Source organism: Peromyscus maniculatus, chromosome 7 (assembly GCF_049852395.1).
Source record: "Peromyscus maniculatus bairdii isolate BWxNUB_F1_BW_parent chromosome 7, HU_Pman_BW_mat_3.1, whole genome shotgun sequence".
In the NCBI taxonomy this organism is placed as follows: Eukaryota; Metazoa; Chordata; class Mammalia; order Rodentia; family Cricetidae; genus Peromyscus; species Peromyscus maniculatus.
This window is the reverse complement of record NC_134858.1, coordinates 108,893,333-108,908,782: the sequence shown is the minus strand read 5'-3', so window position 1 is coordinate 108,908,782 and position 15,450 is coordinate 108,893,333. Positions and strand designations below refer to the sequence as shown.

At 41.8% G+C, this 15,450-nt stretch overlaps 1 protein-coding gene across 2 annotated transcripts in view; it reads right to left on the bottom strand.

Annotated features, from left to right (window-relative positions):
• Positions 1-15,450, bottom strand: part of Trank1 (tetratricopeptide repeat and ankyrin repeat containing 1) — an 87,562-nt gene that overhangs the window by 36,947 nt on the left and 35,165 nt on the right. For both annotated transcript variants that reach the window (XM_076577217.1, XM_076577216.1), the window contains exons 4-8: positions 14,744-14,862; positions 11,957-12,040; positions 11,600-11,738; positions 9,624-9,755; positions 6,881-7,051 (exon numbers count right to left, since the gene is read on the bottom strand). In XM_076577217.1, coding sequence (XP_076433332.1) covers positions 6,881-7,051; positions 9,624-9,755; positions 11,600-11,738; positions 11,957-12,040; positions 14,744-14,862 — 645 coding nt within the window. The remainder of the gene's footprint in view (positions 1-6,880; positions 7,052-9,623; positions 9,756-11,599; positions 11,739-11,956; positions 12,041-14,743; positions 14,863-15,450) is intronic.

Sequence of the window (15,450 nt, the reverse complement as noted above, 5' to 3'; positions counted from 1 at the left end):
GCTTCAAACTCACAGAGATCTGCCTGACTTTGCCTCCTGAATGCTAGGGATAAAGGCATGTGCCACCCCCAGCCCTCAATTTTTAAAATGCTAAACTTTAGTTATTTAAGAGCTAAAATCTTCCATAATTATCTAAGGTGGATCATCTAAAGTTCTTTTAGGATAGTTTCCTGATTTTCTCAGAAAGAAAATAAATAAAACAGCATTCAATTCTACAATAGCCTATACATTCACCTCAGCCAGTATCTACAGAAGAGAGAAATGATTATGGCATTGTGGTTTGAAAGAAAATGGCTCCCAAAGGGAGCGGCCCTAATGAGAGGTGTGGCTCTGTTAGAGTAGGTGTGGCCTTGTTGGAGGAAGTGTGTCACTGTGGAGCTCTGAGGGCTCATATATGCTTAAGCCAGGCCCACTGTCTCAGACCACTTCCCCATTGCCTGCAAACCCAAGATGTAGGACACTCAGCTACTTCACCACGTCTGTCTGCCACCATGTCACACCATGACGATAATGGACTAAACCTCTGAAATATAAGTCACCCCAATTATATGTTTTTTCCTTTATAAGAGCTGCTGTGGTCATGGTGTCTCTTCACGGCAATAGAAACTCTAACCAAGACAGGCATATAAAAAATTATTACAGTACCAGCTTTTATTGCCAGCACTACAAAAACCTGAAGGAACATTAGCAAAACAGCCTCCATATGCCCCAAGTCAAAGTAAAGGCACTCTAACGTCAGGGGCACAGAGAAATGGTAAAAGAGATCTGAGGAGGTCCAGGAAGAGTCACAACATTATTTGATGTGCCTTCTAAAGTCAAACACCAGAAATATAGCTACACCAATGTCTGTGGTAAATACCCATAGGCTTATAATCCAAGAGCCTGAGCTGTGAAGCTGCAGGAGGAGCCACCACCTCACATACTACAGGGAGGACACGGCAACCACTTGTCACTGAGACAGAAACCATGCATAGTGTTACAGAGACTGACTTTGACTCCTGGACTTTGCCTCTTCCCTGCATCCTAAAATACATAGGACTACACTGAAACCACAGGAAAGAAGGGAAGAATGGCCTTTGTAAGAGGAGACTTCATTCCTACCTGGCTGATGGGAGCTTGTACTGGTCCCCCTGTACCACACACTTAAAAGTCTTCCTGAAAGATCATTCTTCCCCCAAGAAAATTAGTTTAGCATAAAAGTCACATGAAAATGAACAGGAACAAAGAGATAACGCTGTATAATAAACACATGACTGCATGACACAAACTAGTTAAGAAGACAGCTGCAGACTGGAAAACCTCCAGCGTTGGGGGAGGGTTCATAAAATGTTATAAACAACACAAAATGCTTAGAAGCAGCATTCTATATGTGACAAATGGTGTCTCTGGATGAAGGCTTCAGGTGATTTTTTATTATCTAAGTTTTCTGTTCCTTTTTTCAAATGTCCACAAGCTTAATAAGAGACAAAAGAAACATCAGAAAACAAAGTTGCTTGTGTCCCATAATCACAGATTTTTTTTTTAAAAAGATGACTATTAACTGAAACATAGCAAGACGGAATAAAAATATGCCAAAGTATAATTAACAATAGATTGTCATTGTTACACAAAACTCCAATTTTATAAAATATTTGAAGTCAAAATTAAAGGGAGCTTCTGAAGTTGCAACAGAGCTCAGAAGTCATCAAAAATAGAAATAAATCATTTCAAAAAGAGACTTCTGTTTTACCCAAATACTATCACTCAATGTGTAAAAGATAAAACTAGTTAAGTTTTATTACATACAATTCAATCATCAAGCTAACATACCAATTCCATTTTATAAAAGAAATATAAAAATACATAACTATGCTTAAAATAAAAGATTAAATTTTTAATTTAAATTAAATGATCAATTCACAGATATTTTAAGTTTTCCTGGTAGGTAAATCTGTAGAAAATTTAGTATTTTCTTTCCTACATTTCATGTATTTTCTTTAAAATACTGACTTACAAAAAGGAAGAAAATATAACTGACATCCGAGGTCAACGCCCCAGCCTGCACTAACTGAAAAGAAGAAACCTCCCTCCCAGTGTTGACAGGTCTTAGCAGAAAACATCCAGCTCTTCCAGAGCCTGGATCCAAGCTCACTAGGCAAAGCCTCAGGAGCAGGGAAGAGAACACAGGCAGCAGCAGACAGGCTCCATCTTACTCCTGGTCCTAAGAAAAGGCCTAGCAACAACAACCAAAGCAAGTGGACATGGTGCCATCTGGTGGTGGCCACCAAGAGCTGTCAAAGACAATTTTATAATCTTGGCTAACCAAGATTAAAGCTATATTGCTCAAAATGGTGACTGGTGAGAAAAATGCAGAATCTAGGGTCCCCTCTGAACCTTCCAAATCACAATCTGCATGCACACATTGAGAAATCTCTGGTCTTGAGAACAATATTTGGCAAATCATTTGTTTCTCATTTGATGCCAAAGGCTACCCTATCCAACAAGATTAATGTCATTACCAGGAAACAGGGTATACGACTTTTGGAAAGAGTAAATGGAGAAAGTACCTTTAATCCTATCCTGTAAGCTTGTTCATTCATCCAGGTGGGAAACAAAAAAATTGGCCCAACAGCGCGGAGCTCAGGACCACATGTATAAAAACCAAAACTCACCAGATCAGAGTGATCAAGATGAAGCTACAAGCAACCTAGGGGTGGGTCCTCCACAAATTAGGACTTATATTTGTCCTTGCAAATGATGAGAATGAGGAGGTAGGGCCTATACAACTAAAGTTAGATTCATCTTCATGTCTGTGCCCTAACACTCTCTTCCTTTGGTTCTTCCATCTTCTCAACTTCTGCTTGAACAGAAAGAGGAAGGGCTTCGCGAGGAAAGGCTAAAATCTGAAAGTAGCCAGATACAGTGACCCGTAACTTACTTACATAAAATCTAACTAAATCAAAGTAAATTTTCAGTTCTCAGATACATTAATAGCCAGATGTGACTAGTAGCTGTTATGTCAGACTAAAGGGATGCAGAACACTTCCATCTCCTCAGATGGTACATACATTGCATGGAGCTGATCTAGAAAAAATATCCAACTGTCACCTTAGTTTTTAAAAGTGTACATCAGGAAAAATCTTAAAAACAAAATAACTGTATACAACTCCATGCAGCTATATACATTCAAAGGGACCATGTGATACATGATCCCACTCAGAATTACATTCAAGGATAGCCTTCTAGGCTCTATCTAGGAATACTTTGATAAATATAGAATTCAACTTACAGTCCCTTCCTGCCACTGACTTCCTTTTCTTGTTCCATTGTATCCTGTTGTTGTTGTTGTTGTTCACTTTTAATTCTGCATTCACAATTGTCTTTCACTATTCCTTCAGCATAGCAAGGAATATTTTCATGATCAGTGTTCTGAAACATCTCTGCATGGTCAATATCTGCCGATGAGAACTGGGGCCAATGAAAGCTGGAGCCAGTGAGAGCTGGGGCCAGTGAGAGCTGGGGCCAGTGAGAGCTGGGGCCAGTGAGAGCTGGGGCTTTGGACTGGACTGTAACCACTGTCAACTGGACTACCTGGGAAGCGAATAAGCAATCTTGGAACACTGCACATTCGTTCCTCTTGTGTGTGCTTTTCTGCCAGCAAGTCCAACTTAACTCTGATGAGCACAATGGAGACCAGCATAGAGTCCACTGAGCTTCTTCTCTTGGTTCCAAAACCAGACTACTTAGTTAATGTCAAAGAAGAGGAGGAGGAAGGCTGTCTTAAGGTTAGACTGTGGCTCGTACATGGAGCACTTGCTTAGCAAGGACAAGTCCCTGGCTTCCAACTCCAGCATCACAATAAGTTAATTAATTAAAGCCCATGTCAGATGAGATGTCTTTAGGGTTAGAGGATATAAAAAGGCTCCATTAAAAAATATTCAAGCTATTCTAAGAATAAAGGTGAGAATTAATAAAAATTTTGTAAATATGTCAGTCACTTCCTACCTATTAACTAATGTTCCTGTTTTTTGTTGTTGTTGTTGTTGTTATCTTAAACCTTCTAAATTCATAGGCAAAGTAACCTCTTTGGTTACTTTAGATTTCTAAAATTGTGAAGGCCATTCTGAAACTGGGATTATATAAACAAGTTATCAGAAAGCGCATCACAATGGCTGGCTAATTACGCTACTCTATGGGGGGAAATCTTCATTTGTTATAAAAGATGAATACATTTCAAAACAAAACCTGGTATATCACAGTCTGAAGTCTGAACATCCATGGGGCAGGGGAGTTGAGACTCCACAAACAAGCTTCCCTCCTCTCATCATCATGGCCTCATGGGAACAAGAGAAGAGAGTTTAGGTTCACAAAAGTGAAGAGTGTGAAGTTGCTAGAGGGTGTTACATGAAACTCAGCTTCGGTCTCCCCAACATAAAACATAAGAGCTGGCTCAGGAGTTAAGAACACTTACTGTTCTTCAGGAGGACCCAGATTTGAGTCCCAGCACCAACAGGTCAGCTCACAGCCACCTGTAACTCCAGTTCAAGGGGATTTGACACCCTCTTCTAGACTCTGGGGACACTACACATATATGGTGCACTTATAAAACACTCAGAGCCCTAAAACAAAAATAATAAATCTTTTTTTAAAATATCCTGCTGGGTGGTGGTGGTGCACATTTTAATCCCAGCATTCAGGAGGCAGAGGCAGGTGGATTTCTGTGAGTTCAAGGCCAGCCTGGTCTACAGATCAAGTTCCAGGACAGCCAGGGCTACACACAGAAATCCTGTCTCAAAAACCAAAACAACAACATTTTACCAAACTCTGGCAATTCCAATAATCCCGAGATGACATGGGACTATCTTCCACCCCCAGCAACCCACTCCCAACAGTTGCCTTCATTTACCCATTCAAGGGAGTGAGTCTTTCTGAGGAACTGAAATAGCTGCAGGATACAAACACTAGCCATTTCGTATGCATTATATCAATCTCGCCTTTCATTTACAAATATAAATGACAGAAAAGCCAGGAGCTAAAGGAAAGCAACGGTGCCAAAGAGAAGCAGGAAAGGGGGTCAGCAAAGCCTCAGCAGTAACAGAATACTTGGGTGGGGAGGACATTCTTCAAATGTATGTAGCTACAGTGACATTCTTAATGCAGTCTGAGAAGACGAGGCAAATGAAAACCGTCAGCACTGCAGTAAGAACAGGCTGGAGAGAGGGCTGAGCGGTCGAGAGCACTGGCTGCTCTGCTGGAGGACCCAGGTTTGATCCCCAGCACCACATGGCAGCTCACAATTGTCTGTAATCCAGTTTCAGGGGATCCGACACCCTCTTCTGGTCTTTGAGGGCAGCAGGCACACCATGGTGCAATGACATCCATGCATGCAAAACAATAAACATAAAATAAAAGGTTTTACAAAAAAATAAAACAAGAAAGAGTTCTTAGAAATTAAAACCATGGTTTTCCAAATTTTAAAATGTAGCAGTAAACAATGGGAATGACACAAGGAAAAGCTGAAGACCAAATTAAAAATATATATATATACATATATATATATATATATATATATATATATATATATATATATATGAAAAGTAGAGAGATACAAACCCAAGCTATTTCCCCAATGACTTAATAGTAGTAGAAAAAATTGGAGGGGAATAAAATGATAGGAGATATTTTCCCTTAGCTAAGAAAAAACAGATTAAAAGGAACCAGCAAGTTCCACAAAAGAATAAGTAAAGAGCTCCATCCTGATAAATCCAAGGGAAATTTTAGAACTTAAGGCCAAGAATATTCTAGAAAAAGAAATGAAATGACTAACAGACTTCTGATCAGTGGCAATAGAGGTTAAAAGGAAATTAAATAATTTTTTCAAGTTGTCACACAATTTTATATAACATTGTATAAACCTAAAGATACTATAGATTCACAAATATACCAGAAAAGGCTGCCACTAAATGATGGCAGGTTACTGACGGTGAAACACAGCCTAATGACAAAAGTGCTAACAAGAGGGGACAGGGGAAAGGCAGATTGCTGTCAATAAATAGAACAACTATCTCCAAATTATCAAGCAATGTGATGAATATATGGAGTTTCAAAAATTCCATAACTTTACCATCCACGCCTCCTCAATGAAAAACTTAACTTGAGTAGGTACTCTCGAAAATCAAGAAAGAAATCTAGAGGTAACAGGAAGTATAAACGTCATAGATGAGTTCAGGAGGTATTAAACAGCACTGCTTAAAGAGGTCACACTGAAAGAGCAACGGTTTCAAGACAGTTGGTGATTCATTCCTATGGGCCCAGCCATGCCACTTATGGCAGGAAGAGTAATATTTTACACGATCACACTACCATGAAAACGCCACCTACTGGTTTCCAATTTTAGAATCAACCCATAGATGAAGCAGGGAAACCTTGAGAGTTCAGGACAGGAGGTAAGGGGTACAAATCGCACTAGCACACTAGCCCGGCAGCAGAACTAGAACAACCATCCACTCTGTCTTACACAGTAGTCTCTCCAAACCAATGGTCAAGAAATAGAGATGCAAGTGTATTCTGAATTGTCGGCAGTGACCGTTTCTGAGAAGTAGGCTTAATTTTGGTTGTCTCCTATTCTATATGTTTTTTCTCCCTTGTTCCATGTGAATACTTTGGGGGGGGAGTGTCACCCATACTCTTGAAATGTAGACCTGGAAATGTTCCAAGGACATTGTAGATGCTCTCTAAGAGTTATCTCATTCTGTTTTTACAAACACATTTTCTGAACATTGGAGGGGAAAGGTCTCACTTCCACCTACATATGAAGAAAAAATAAATCAATTTGCATCTACTGTAACAGAACCAGTTCCCCAACACCTCCCCACAAAAAGTAAATTCACTGGTGCTGTACCTGACAGGCCCTTAGAACTCGAAGCCAGCTTTTCCAGATGACTGTTGATTTTCTCAATAGCTCTGAAGTTCTTGTTCCTCTTCAGAACATCCACAGCAGACCGAGAGTGTCGATCTAGCAGAGTAGGGTCTGCTCCAAAGCTCAGTAGCATCTGCACATCTTCTGTTTGTCCTGGGGCAGGCCAAAATGAGAAGAGGGGAGGCTCATGGTTCCTTCCGTAAGGAGATGTCCCCATGAGTGCTCAAGGGATTGGGGGATCCTCTTGTTTAAGGAGCCTAACTGACAGCCTTAGGCAGTCCACCCAACTGCCCCAAAGCAAAGATCCTGGTGTGGAGTGGGAAGGACAATAGCTTTTAAGAGGTTCAGAAGTGCACTCCTCTCTACCTTTCTCCCCTCTCCTTGGCAACAAGCAAAGAGAGGGGAAATCTGGTTACTAGGCAACAGTTATAGCTGTAAGGATAAGAGCAAGCTGTGACTTCAGATTTCTTTATCCCCCAGAGAAGAAGCAGAATATTGTTCCAGAAAAAAATTTAAATAAATTATTTGTATAATATATATAAATATAATTATATATTACATTATTTATTATATGCAACATTATATGTAATAAATTTTATACACACACACACACACACACACACACACACACACACACACACACAAGCCTGTCTGGTGACAGAAGAAAGAAGTAGCAATTTCTTTGGCATCAGGGCTTTTGTTGTTGTCATTGTTACCACTCTCTGGTCCCAACCTACCGGGTTATAGCTCACTTGAGCTCTGATGGACCTATATGACAAGCATCAAGGTGTCTCAGTGATCACAGGTTTGATTATTTTCAGATTGAAACAGGTATGTCCCTGGGGTACACAGGACTTAGGCAGGTACAGAGAATTAAATCAATGCTAACCTTCACCTCCCCTGTGTAATATTTACTAAAGCTTACTGTCTGACAAGCATCTCTATGCCAAGTGTCAGGCTGCTCGCTGTGCTGTCTTCTCCCACCTCTGTACTCACAGCTGCTTCTCTCACTATACAAAAATTAAAAACTTATACTTCCTACCCACTGAGATCTTACTGTGGTAGGCACAATACTAAGCTCTAAAATTCCAGACCCATGGTATATGTACACCTAATCATATATTAATCTAGGTACTAAGCAATGAGACTCTGTAAATCCAAAACCAGCTAACCTTATGACAGATTATCCAGTTGGGCATGACCTAGTTATGAGAGTCAGATGCCAAAGTTCTGGGGAACAGAGAGGAAAACCAATCATCAAAGATTCGAAGATGAGAGGGCCTTGATGCACAGGAACTTCTCCCCAGCTGGTTTTGAAGGTAGAGGATGCCAGAGAGTGACTGCGGGTGACCTATAGAGGAACTTCAGGCAGACATTCAAAAAAGAAAACTGAGACCTTAGCCCAGCATCTTAGATTCTGTCCACCAACTATCTTGAACACAGACCTGTAATTCCAGATGAGAACAAGCCAAAGTCAACACTTTGAATTCAGCCTTTCTGAAAAATCAGCAAAAGACCCAGTTGTATCACGCCAGACTACAGGCCCACAGAACTGTGAGCATCAAGCAAAGGGAGGGAATGGCATTGCAAGCCACCACACTGTTGGTATGTTGTTACACGGCATAGGAAACTAAAGCAATTATAAACAAAGGAGGTAAAAATCTTCCCATCTGCAAGGTAGCAAATGGTCAATGAAAACTAACTGGTGCTTGTTTTCAATGGCATTGCATGAGCCGGCAAGATGATTCAGCAGGTAAAGGCACTTGCCACAGAGGCTAACAACCTTAGTTCAACTCCTAGAACCCATGTGGTGGAAGAAAGAGCATCAATTCCCAAAAGCTGTCTTCTACTTACACACATGCACACAATGATGTTTTTTTTAAAGAAAGAAATCCCTATTTCCAATGTTGCCTGCCATCAGAGGATCACAGCTCAGCCTCGAACACCGCATCTGCTCCAGATGACACCACCACCATGCATAAGCGCCAACATTCCTGTCACCTTCATTCCACTGACACTGGGACTTCATTACCATTGTAGAAAAAAATGTTCAGTGTTTGAGGCAGGATCTCACTATGTAGAGCAGACTGGCCTCGAACTAAAGAGATCCACCTGCCTCTGCCTCTCCAGTGCTAGGATTAAATGTATGTGCCACCACACATGATGAAAAAAAAAAAGAATGTTTTCTTATATAACCAAGAGAAAACAAATAATGATGGGTCTGAGAGTTTGGGGAAAGTGAGTCATCAAAGAGCTCCATGGGAGTGAACAGAGTCTAACAAGGCTCTGTCACAATAACCAGCCTCTCTTCAGCTGTGCCAGTCTCTCTTACATGCGGCCTGTACAGCACCGTGTGCATGACAGGATGGAAGTCCCATGTCAGGTTCTAAGGACCATAAAGACCATGTCGGTTGCCTGGTTCACATTCTATCTCTGGCATAAAATAAAGCACTCTGTAGCATATAGTAAGGGAGTATGGGGCGGGGTGTGGGGTGTGGCCAGAAGCCTATGTTCTTGCCTCATTTAACCTCACAGAAGCCACCTGAAAGAGCACAGGAGCCCAGTGATTCTCCTCTCACCCATCTCCCTCATGCTTACAGCCTGTTTTCTCAATCATATTTAATTCAAGGGAAGGTTTGGTCCTCTGAGCCTGCCGTGTGTGGGTTTTCTAATGTCTGCAGTCACTGGACCCCAACACGCCATCCAGCACAGTCTCTCTACTCACGCTTGATGGAGTACCCTGGGAAGTGGGCAGCAGCCACGTGCAGGACCGTGCAGCCAGCATCGTCTGTGTAGTTGATGAGGCCTTTCCACTCAGGCTTGTGTTCCATTATCCATCTGAAGAGCTGGCTTTCCTCTGGACAGAGATAAGTTGCAAATATTATTTTCTACATAAAATCAACAAAGCAAATCAACTATATGTCCCCTAAGGATCAAAATGGAAACTCTAGCACACACTTTTACTCTCCAACAAAAGGTGTGAGGAGAGGCAGGCATTTCATGATAATCTCAGACCAGGTCCTCTTGAAGGCTGACAGGGATTCTTACCCATTTAACTTACTAGTGGGTGTGGTGGAATTCTAATTGTACTGAAATGTGATTTTGATTGTATGTTAATAAATAAAGTAGCCCGGGGGTCAGAGCTATTAGAACCATAGACAGAGTGTGGTGGTGGTGGCGGCGGCGGCGGCGGCGGCGGCGGCGGCGGCGGCGGCGGCGGCGGCGGCGGCGGCGGCGCACGCCTTTAATCCCATAGATCTCTGTGTGTTCAGGGATACAGCCAGCATTGGAGACATATGCCTTCAAGACCTGGGGGGCTGTACATACAGACAGTGACGAGGCAGTCACGTGTTTGGGTTTACAACCAATGAGAGGGCAAAATGACTATGAAACGACTTACACACAGGGAAATAGCTCTCTTTTGGGAAGCTGAGACCACCGCAGGAGGAAGGGTGAGATTTTAGCTCTGAGCTCTGACCTCTTGGCTTTCTCTTTTACATTGGTTCTGTGTTTCTTATTTAATAAGACGGTTGGTTACATCTACAAGTGGGGGAAGAAACTCAGGAGAAAAGGGATGAACCAAGCAGGGTAGGGCAGGGGAAGGAGTTCAGCAAGGATGTGGCTCCATCTGGTTCCCCTATTGTAAAGAGGAGACGGACAGGGTCTTGACCTTCAGGACACAGGCAAATTTCTAATCTTCACCAGTCTCCTCATTTGAAAACGGGGTCCAGGATTAGACTGCTTTTAGTCAGGCTTTACTTTTACATGTTTGTCTATCAATCCCTGTATAAGAGGAAGAATAGCATCATATACAAAATCCTGAGCATATAAAATGGATAATGATGGAACACAAATAAAAGATGGAAGAATAAAGCCACAACATCTGGCCACCCCACCCCCTCCAGGAAGATGACACAGACTAGAAGAGCAAACAGAGCTCTCTTGGCTCCTTTTGGTCCAGGAAGATGTCAAACTTACCCCATCAAGAAAACACAAGTTTCTATCTGAAGTGTTGTTACAAGTATATGTGTATAATGACAGACTCAAATACTTAATTTTGTAAAACAAATGATAAAGCTTTAAAGAGTCTATTTTATGAAAATGGAAGGTCTGTTAGGTCTAGTGGTACATGCCTGTAGTCCAAGCTACTCTGGAAGCCAACACAAGAGGAACACAAATCTAAGGCCTGCCTGCATTACACCGTGAATTCAAAGCCAGAGAGTAACTGGCAAAACAGTCTCAAAATTAAATGGGTGTGAGAGTGAGAGTAGCTTAGTGGCAGACAGCATGCCCAGCATGTGTAAAGGTTCTTCTTTCTATCCTAAAAGAGGGGAGGAGGGGAAGAAAAGAACGAGAGAGAGAGAGAGAGAGAGAGAGAGAGAGAGAGAGAGAGAGAGAGAGAGAGAGAGAACACAACTGTATCAGTATTAGTCCATGTTCCTCTCAAGGATCCTCCAGCTACAGTCCCAAAACACAGTTGTAGACCCTCCTACCCTTCTGTCTAGACTCTAAAAACACAAGATCTTTGCAAGCTGGATCCCTGGTAACTACTAGGTGCCAGGAGAGATAAAGATGCTTTGTCTTTGCTGAAAACCAGAATCGCTTGGACAGTCTGCTTTCAAGCGGCTCAACTCTGGGCAGAGCCCTCAGATTCTGAGCTGTCAAGCAGCTAGGTGGGTGTGTGAAGGGGAGAACACTCACTTGCTTGGATGCAGAGCCGCATGAGGGCATGGAGAGGGTAGGGTCCTATGGTTTCAACATTTGCACCAATGGAGATGAGCCACTGAACCAACTTGGGCACTTGTTCCATTTTCTCATAAAGCCCAATGAAGACATACTTCTGGAAAGAAACAACATACACAAGCAGAGTCATAGAGGTTACTACATCAATACAAAACTTAAGCTCCCCCAACCACACATTTTTGAATCAGTAAAACATGAATGAACTATTCTCAGCCTGAGAGCTGCACATCTACAATGAAGCAGGTACTGGGAAAGTCCTAAACACAAGTAACATGGCCTCCTATAAAGGCACATTTCCAGAATCACTCCCCTTACCTCAAAGAGGCTTTTCAGTGACAGCTCAGAGACATAGATATCGCGTGGCAGTCGATCTTTCTTTGATGACAACAGTAGAAATGACTGCTTGTAAGGAAGAACAAGAAAACGTTGGCATAATAATCTTCTCCACAGCTTATTGAGCAGAAAGGTTATTGTATGGCCCAACAACAACAAACAAAAAACAAGCTTCATCTACTTTTTAAGCTACCTACAAGGTTTGTCAGCCTGAGCCATGGTGACCAAAGCCTCTCTGTCTAGCCACCTGCCTGGCTGACTGTAGGCAAAGCTCTTTCCACAGTCCCTCACAACCTGCTAAAGACAAGACTCTAGTATCAAGTATCTTGGCAGGGGATGAGGGTAGTCTGATGTCACACACCTAAAATTCCAGGCTCTGTAAGATCATGCCTAGAGATATGGCCCTCATACACATCCCTGCCAATGGACTAGGAGCACAGAAACTGAGTCTAAGGCCATATTTTGCTTCTAGATCCTTTCAGTTTGATGTACAGTCAATGCTCACCTTTCACAGGCCCACTGTCCATGCTCAGTCCTAGATAATGAATTCAGGGCTCTGACAGTCATGACTGCTGGCCTGGCTTTTACAAGATGCCTCAGTCTCCAGTACTTGAAAACTACCTAGACATCACACAGCCAGGATGTTGGGTCTGCCTCCTTGGGCTGGATTCCTGAGCCCTCCATTGATTGTGTAGGATGATAATGTCAGATTATTTTAAATCTTAGCTCAGCAGTTAGATAGCTCAGTGGCTAAGAACACTGGCTGTTCTTCCAGAGGACCAGAATTCAATTCTAAGCATCCACATGACAGCTCATAACCATTTGTAACTCCAGTTCCAGGGGACCTGATGTTTTCTTTGTGTAAGCATGTAGTACACATACAAACATGCAGGCAAAAAAAATCATACACATTTGCTGTGGGATGTTCTGTATGTCAAATGTGTTGCTCTGATTGATTAATAAATAAAACGCTGATTGGCCAGTAGCCAGGCAGGAAGTATAGGCAGGACTAACAGAGTGGAGAATTGAGAGAACAGGAAGGCAGAGAGAGAGACACTGCCAGCTGCTGCCATGACAAGGGAGATGTAAGGTACCAGTAAGCCACGAGCCACATGGCAAAGTATAAATTAATAGAAATGGGTTAATTTAAGATATAAGAACAGTTAACAAGAAGCCTGAGCCATTAGGTCAAACAGTTTAAATAATATAAGCATCTGTGTTTATTTTATAAGTGGGCTGTCAGACTGCCGGGGCTTGGCAGGACCAGGAGAGAAAACTCTTTAGCTACACACATTTAGAAAGAAAAAAACTTGTTAGCCCAGTGCTTAGCACATTGTAAGACTTCAACACACAGTAGCAGACTATCACTAGATGCTCTTAACCATTCTTTTTAAATTCTCAGCCAAACCCTAAGAAAAATTGGTAAAGTGATTTTGTATGCTGCAACTTACAAATGAAAATCTGCGATTCAAAAGAGAAATTATTAGTCCAAGTAGTAAATGGAGGACAAAGGTCAAGGATACCCCCAGCCTCTTTTAGCTGTTATTCACCAATCAGTAATTTCTTAAAACTACACAGAAACCTTGAGTTGTGAGAATGGCTGCCTTGGAAAAGTGCATGTTATGTAATTACAGGAATCTAAGTTCAGGTTCCTGGCATCCACTTAAAAAGCCAGGCACAGCCGGGCGGTGGTGGTGCACACCTTTAATCCCAGCACTCGGGAGGCAGAGCCAGGCAGATCTCTGTGAGTTCGAGGCTAGGCTGGTCTACAAAGTGAGTTCCAGCAAAGGCACAAAGCTACACAGAGAAACCCTGTCTCAAAAAACCAAAAAAAAAAAAAAAAAAAAAAAAAAAAAAAAAAAAAAAAAAAGTCAGGCACAGAAACAGACATCTACAACTCCAGTGGAAGCAAGACAAGACAAGTCAATCCCTGAATCTCACTGGCCAACCAGCCTAGCTGAATAATGAGCTCTAGGTTCAGTGACAGATCCTGTTCAACAAATAAGGTAGAGAGTGATCGAGGAAGACACTCAACATCAACCTCAGGCCTCCACACATAAGCACACACATGTGCACATACATCTGCATGCACATATGCACACACAAAGAAGTGCACACCATATACAATATACATAACAGAGGCACATCTATGGTGATATTTTATTTGTACTGAAATGTGATTTTATTTGTATGCTAATAAATAAAGTTGCCTGGGGGTCAGAGCTAATAGCAAGCTATAGCAGAAGCCAGGCAGTGGTGGCACACACCTTTAATCCTGATCACATGACAGGCAGATCTCTGTGTGTTCAAAGATACAGCCAGCATGGAGACACAGGCCTTTAATCTCAATACCAACCATAGAGACCTGGAGATCTGTATAGACAGGCAGTGACGAGGAGGTCATATGGTTGGGTTTACAACCAATGAGAAGGCAGAAGAGAAAGTCAATAAAAAGACAGATACACAGGAAGTAGGTCTTTTGCTAAGGAGAAGGATGACAGCGGCAGGAAGGGTAAGAAGGAGGTTTTAAGTCTCAGCTCTTAGCTACTGCTCTGACCTCTTGAGCTTTTAACTGCATTTGGCTCTGTTTCTTATTTAATAAGACAGTTACATCTACACACATCCACACAGAGAATAAATAAATGTTTTTAAAAAGGTATTCTGGTATGAAGATAAAACACATAATACATTACATTCCCTTGGTATCTAGAGAAGATTTTACTTAATAGAGTGTGTTTTCCTAGTAAGGGAGCCACCTCCTGTACTCACGTGCCATAATCCTTTCTTTGCCAACTTCTCTATTACAGATTGCCACACTTCCGTTGAAAATCCAGCAGTGAAAATATGATCAAAGCAGGGCAAGAAACTCTGCAAAACAATGGAGTCACCTGAAAGAAAATTGCATAGTTTAGAAACTTTCAAGTGAGGGAAATCTAGAGCCTTGAGGAATGTTTCCCCAATGAAGACCACATAAAGTCAAATGTAAGTAAAAGATCTCAGGAGGAAAACTCATTTCAAAATGTAAAGTCCATTATGACTGAATGGGGTGACAAACATTTTAAATTTAGCCAGGGTCCTGGATACTATCAGGGCAGTAGACTGCATCATCTCTGGCAAGAAATGTAATATATAAGGTCTCTCTGAACCCTCCTGGAAGGAGTAGTAAGGCCTCTGATCCCTGGGCAAGGAGTGTTATAGCTGTGATGCCAAACACACATTGTGAGCTGTCACAGGACCCTCCATCGGCCCTCTAGGTTATTTTCATAACAAACAAGGGGTCAATGAAATGGCGCAGCACAAAAAGGCTTGCTACCATTTGAAAACTTAAGAAAGAAGATTAATAACATTATTAAAAAAAATAAATTTTAGCAAATCAGAGAAAAATACTTGAAAGTCATGGGAAAGAACAAAATCATCTAACACAAATAGAATAAGCAGGAAATCTCTAACCAGCAACAAAGGACACTTCAGGCTAT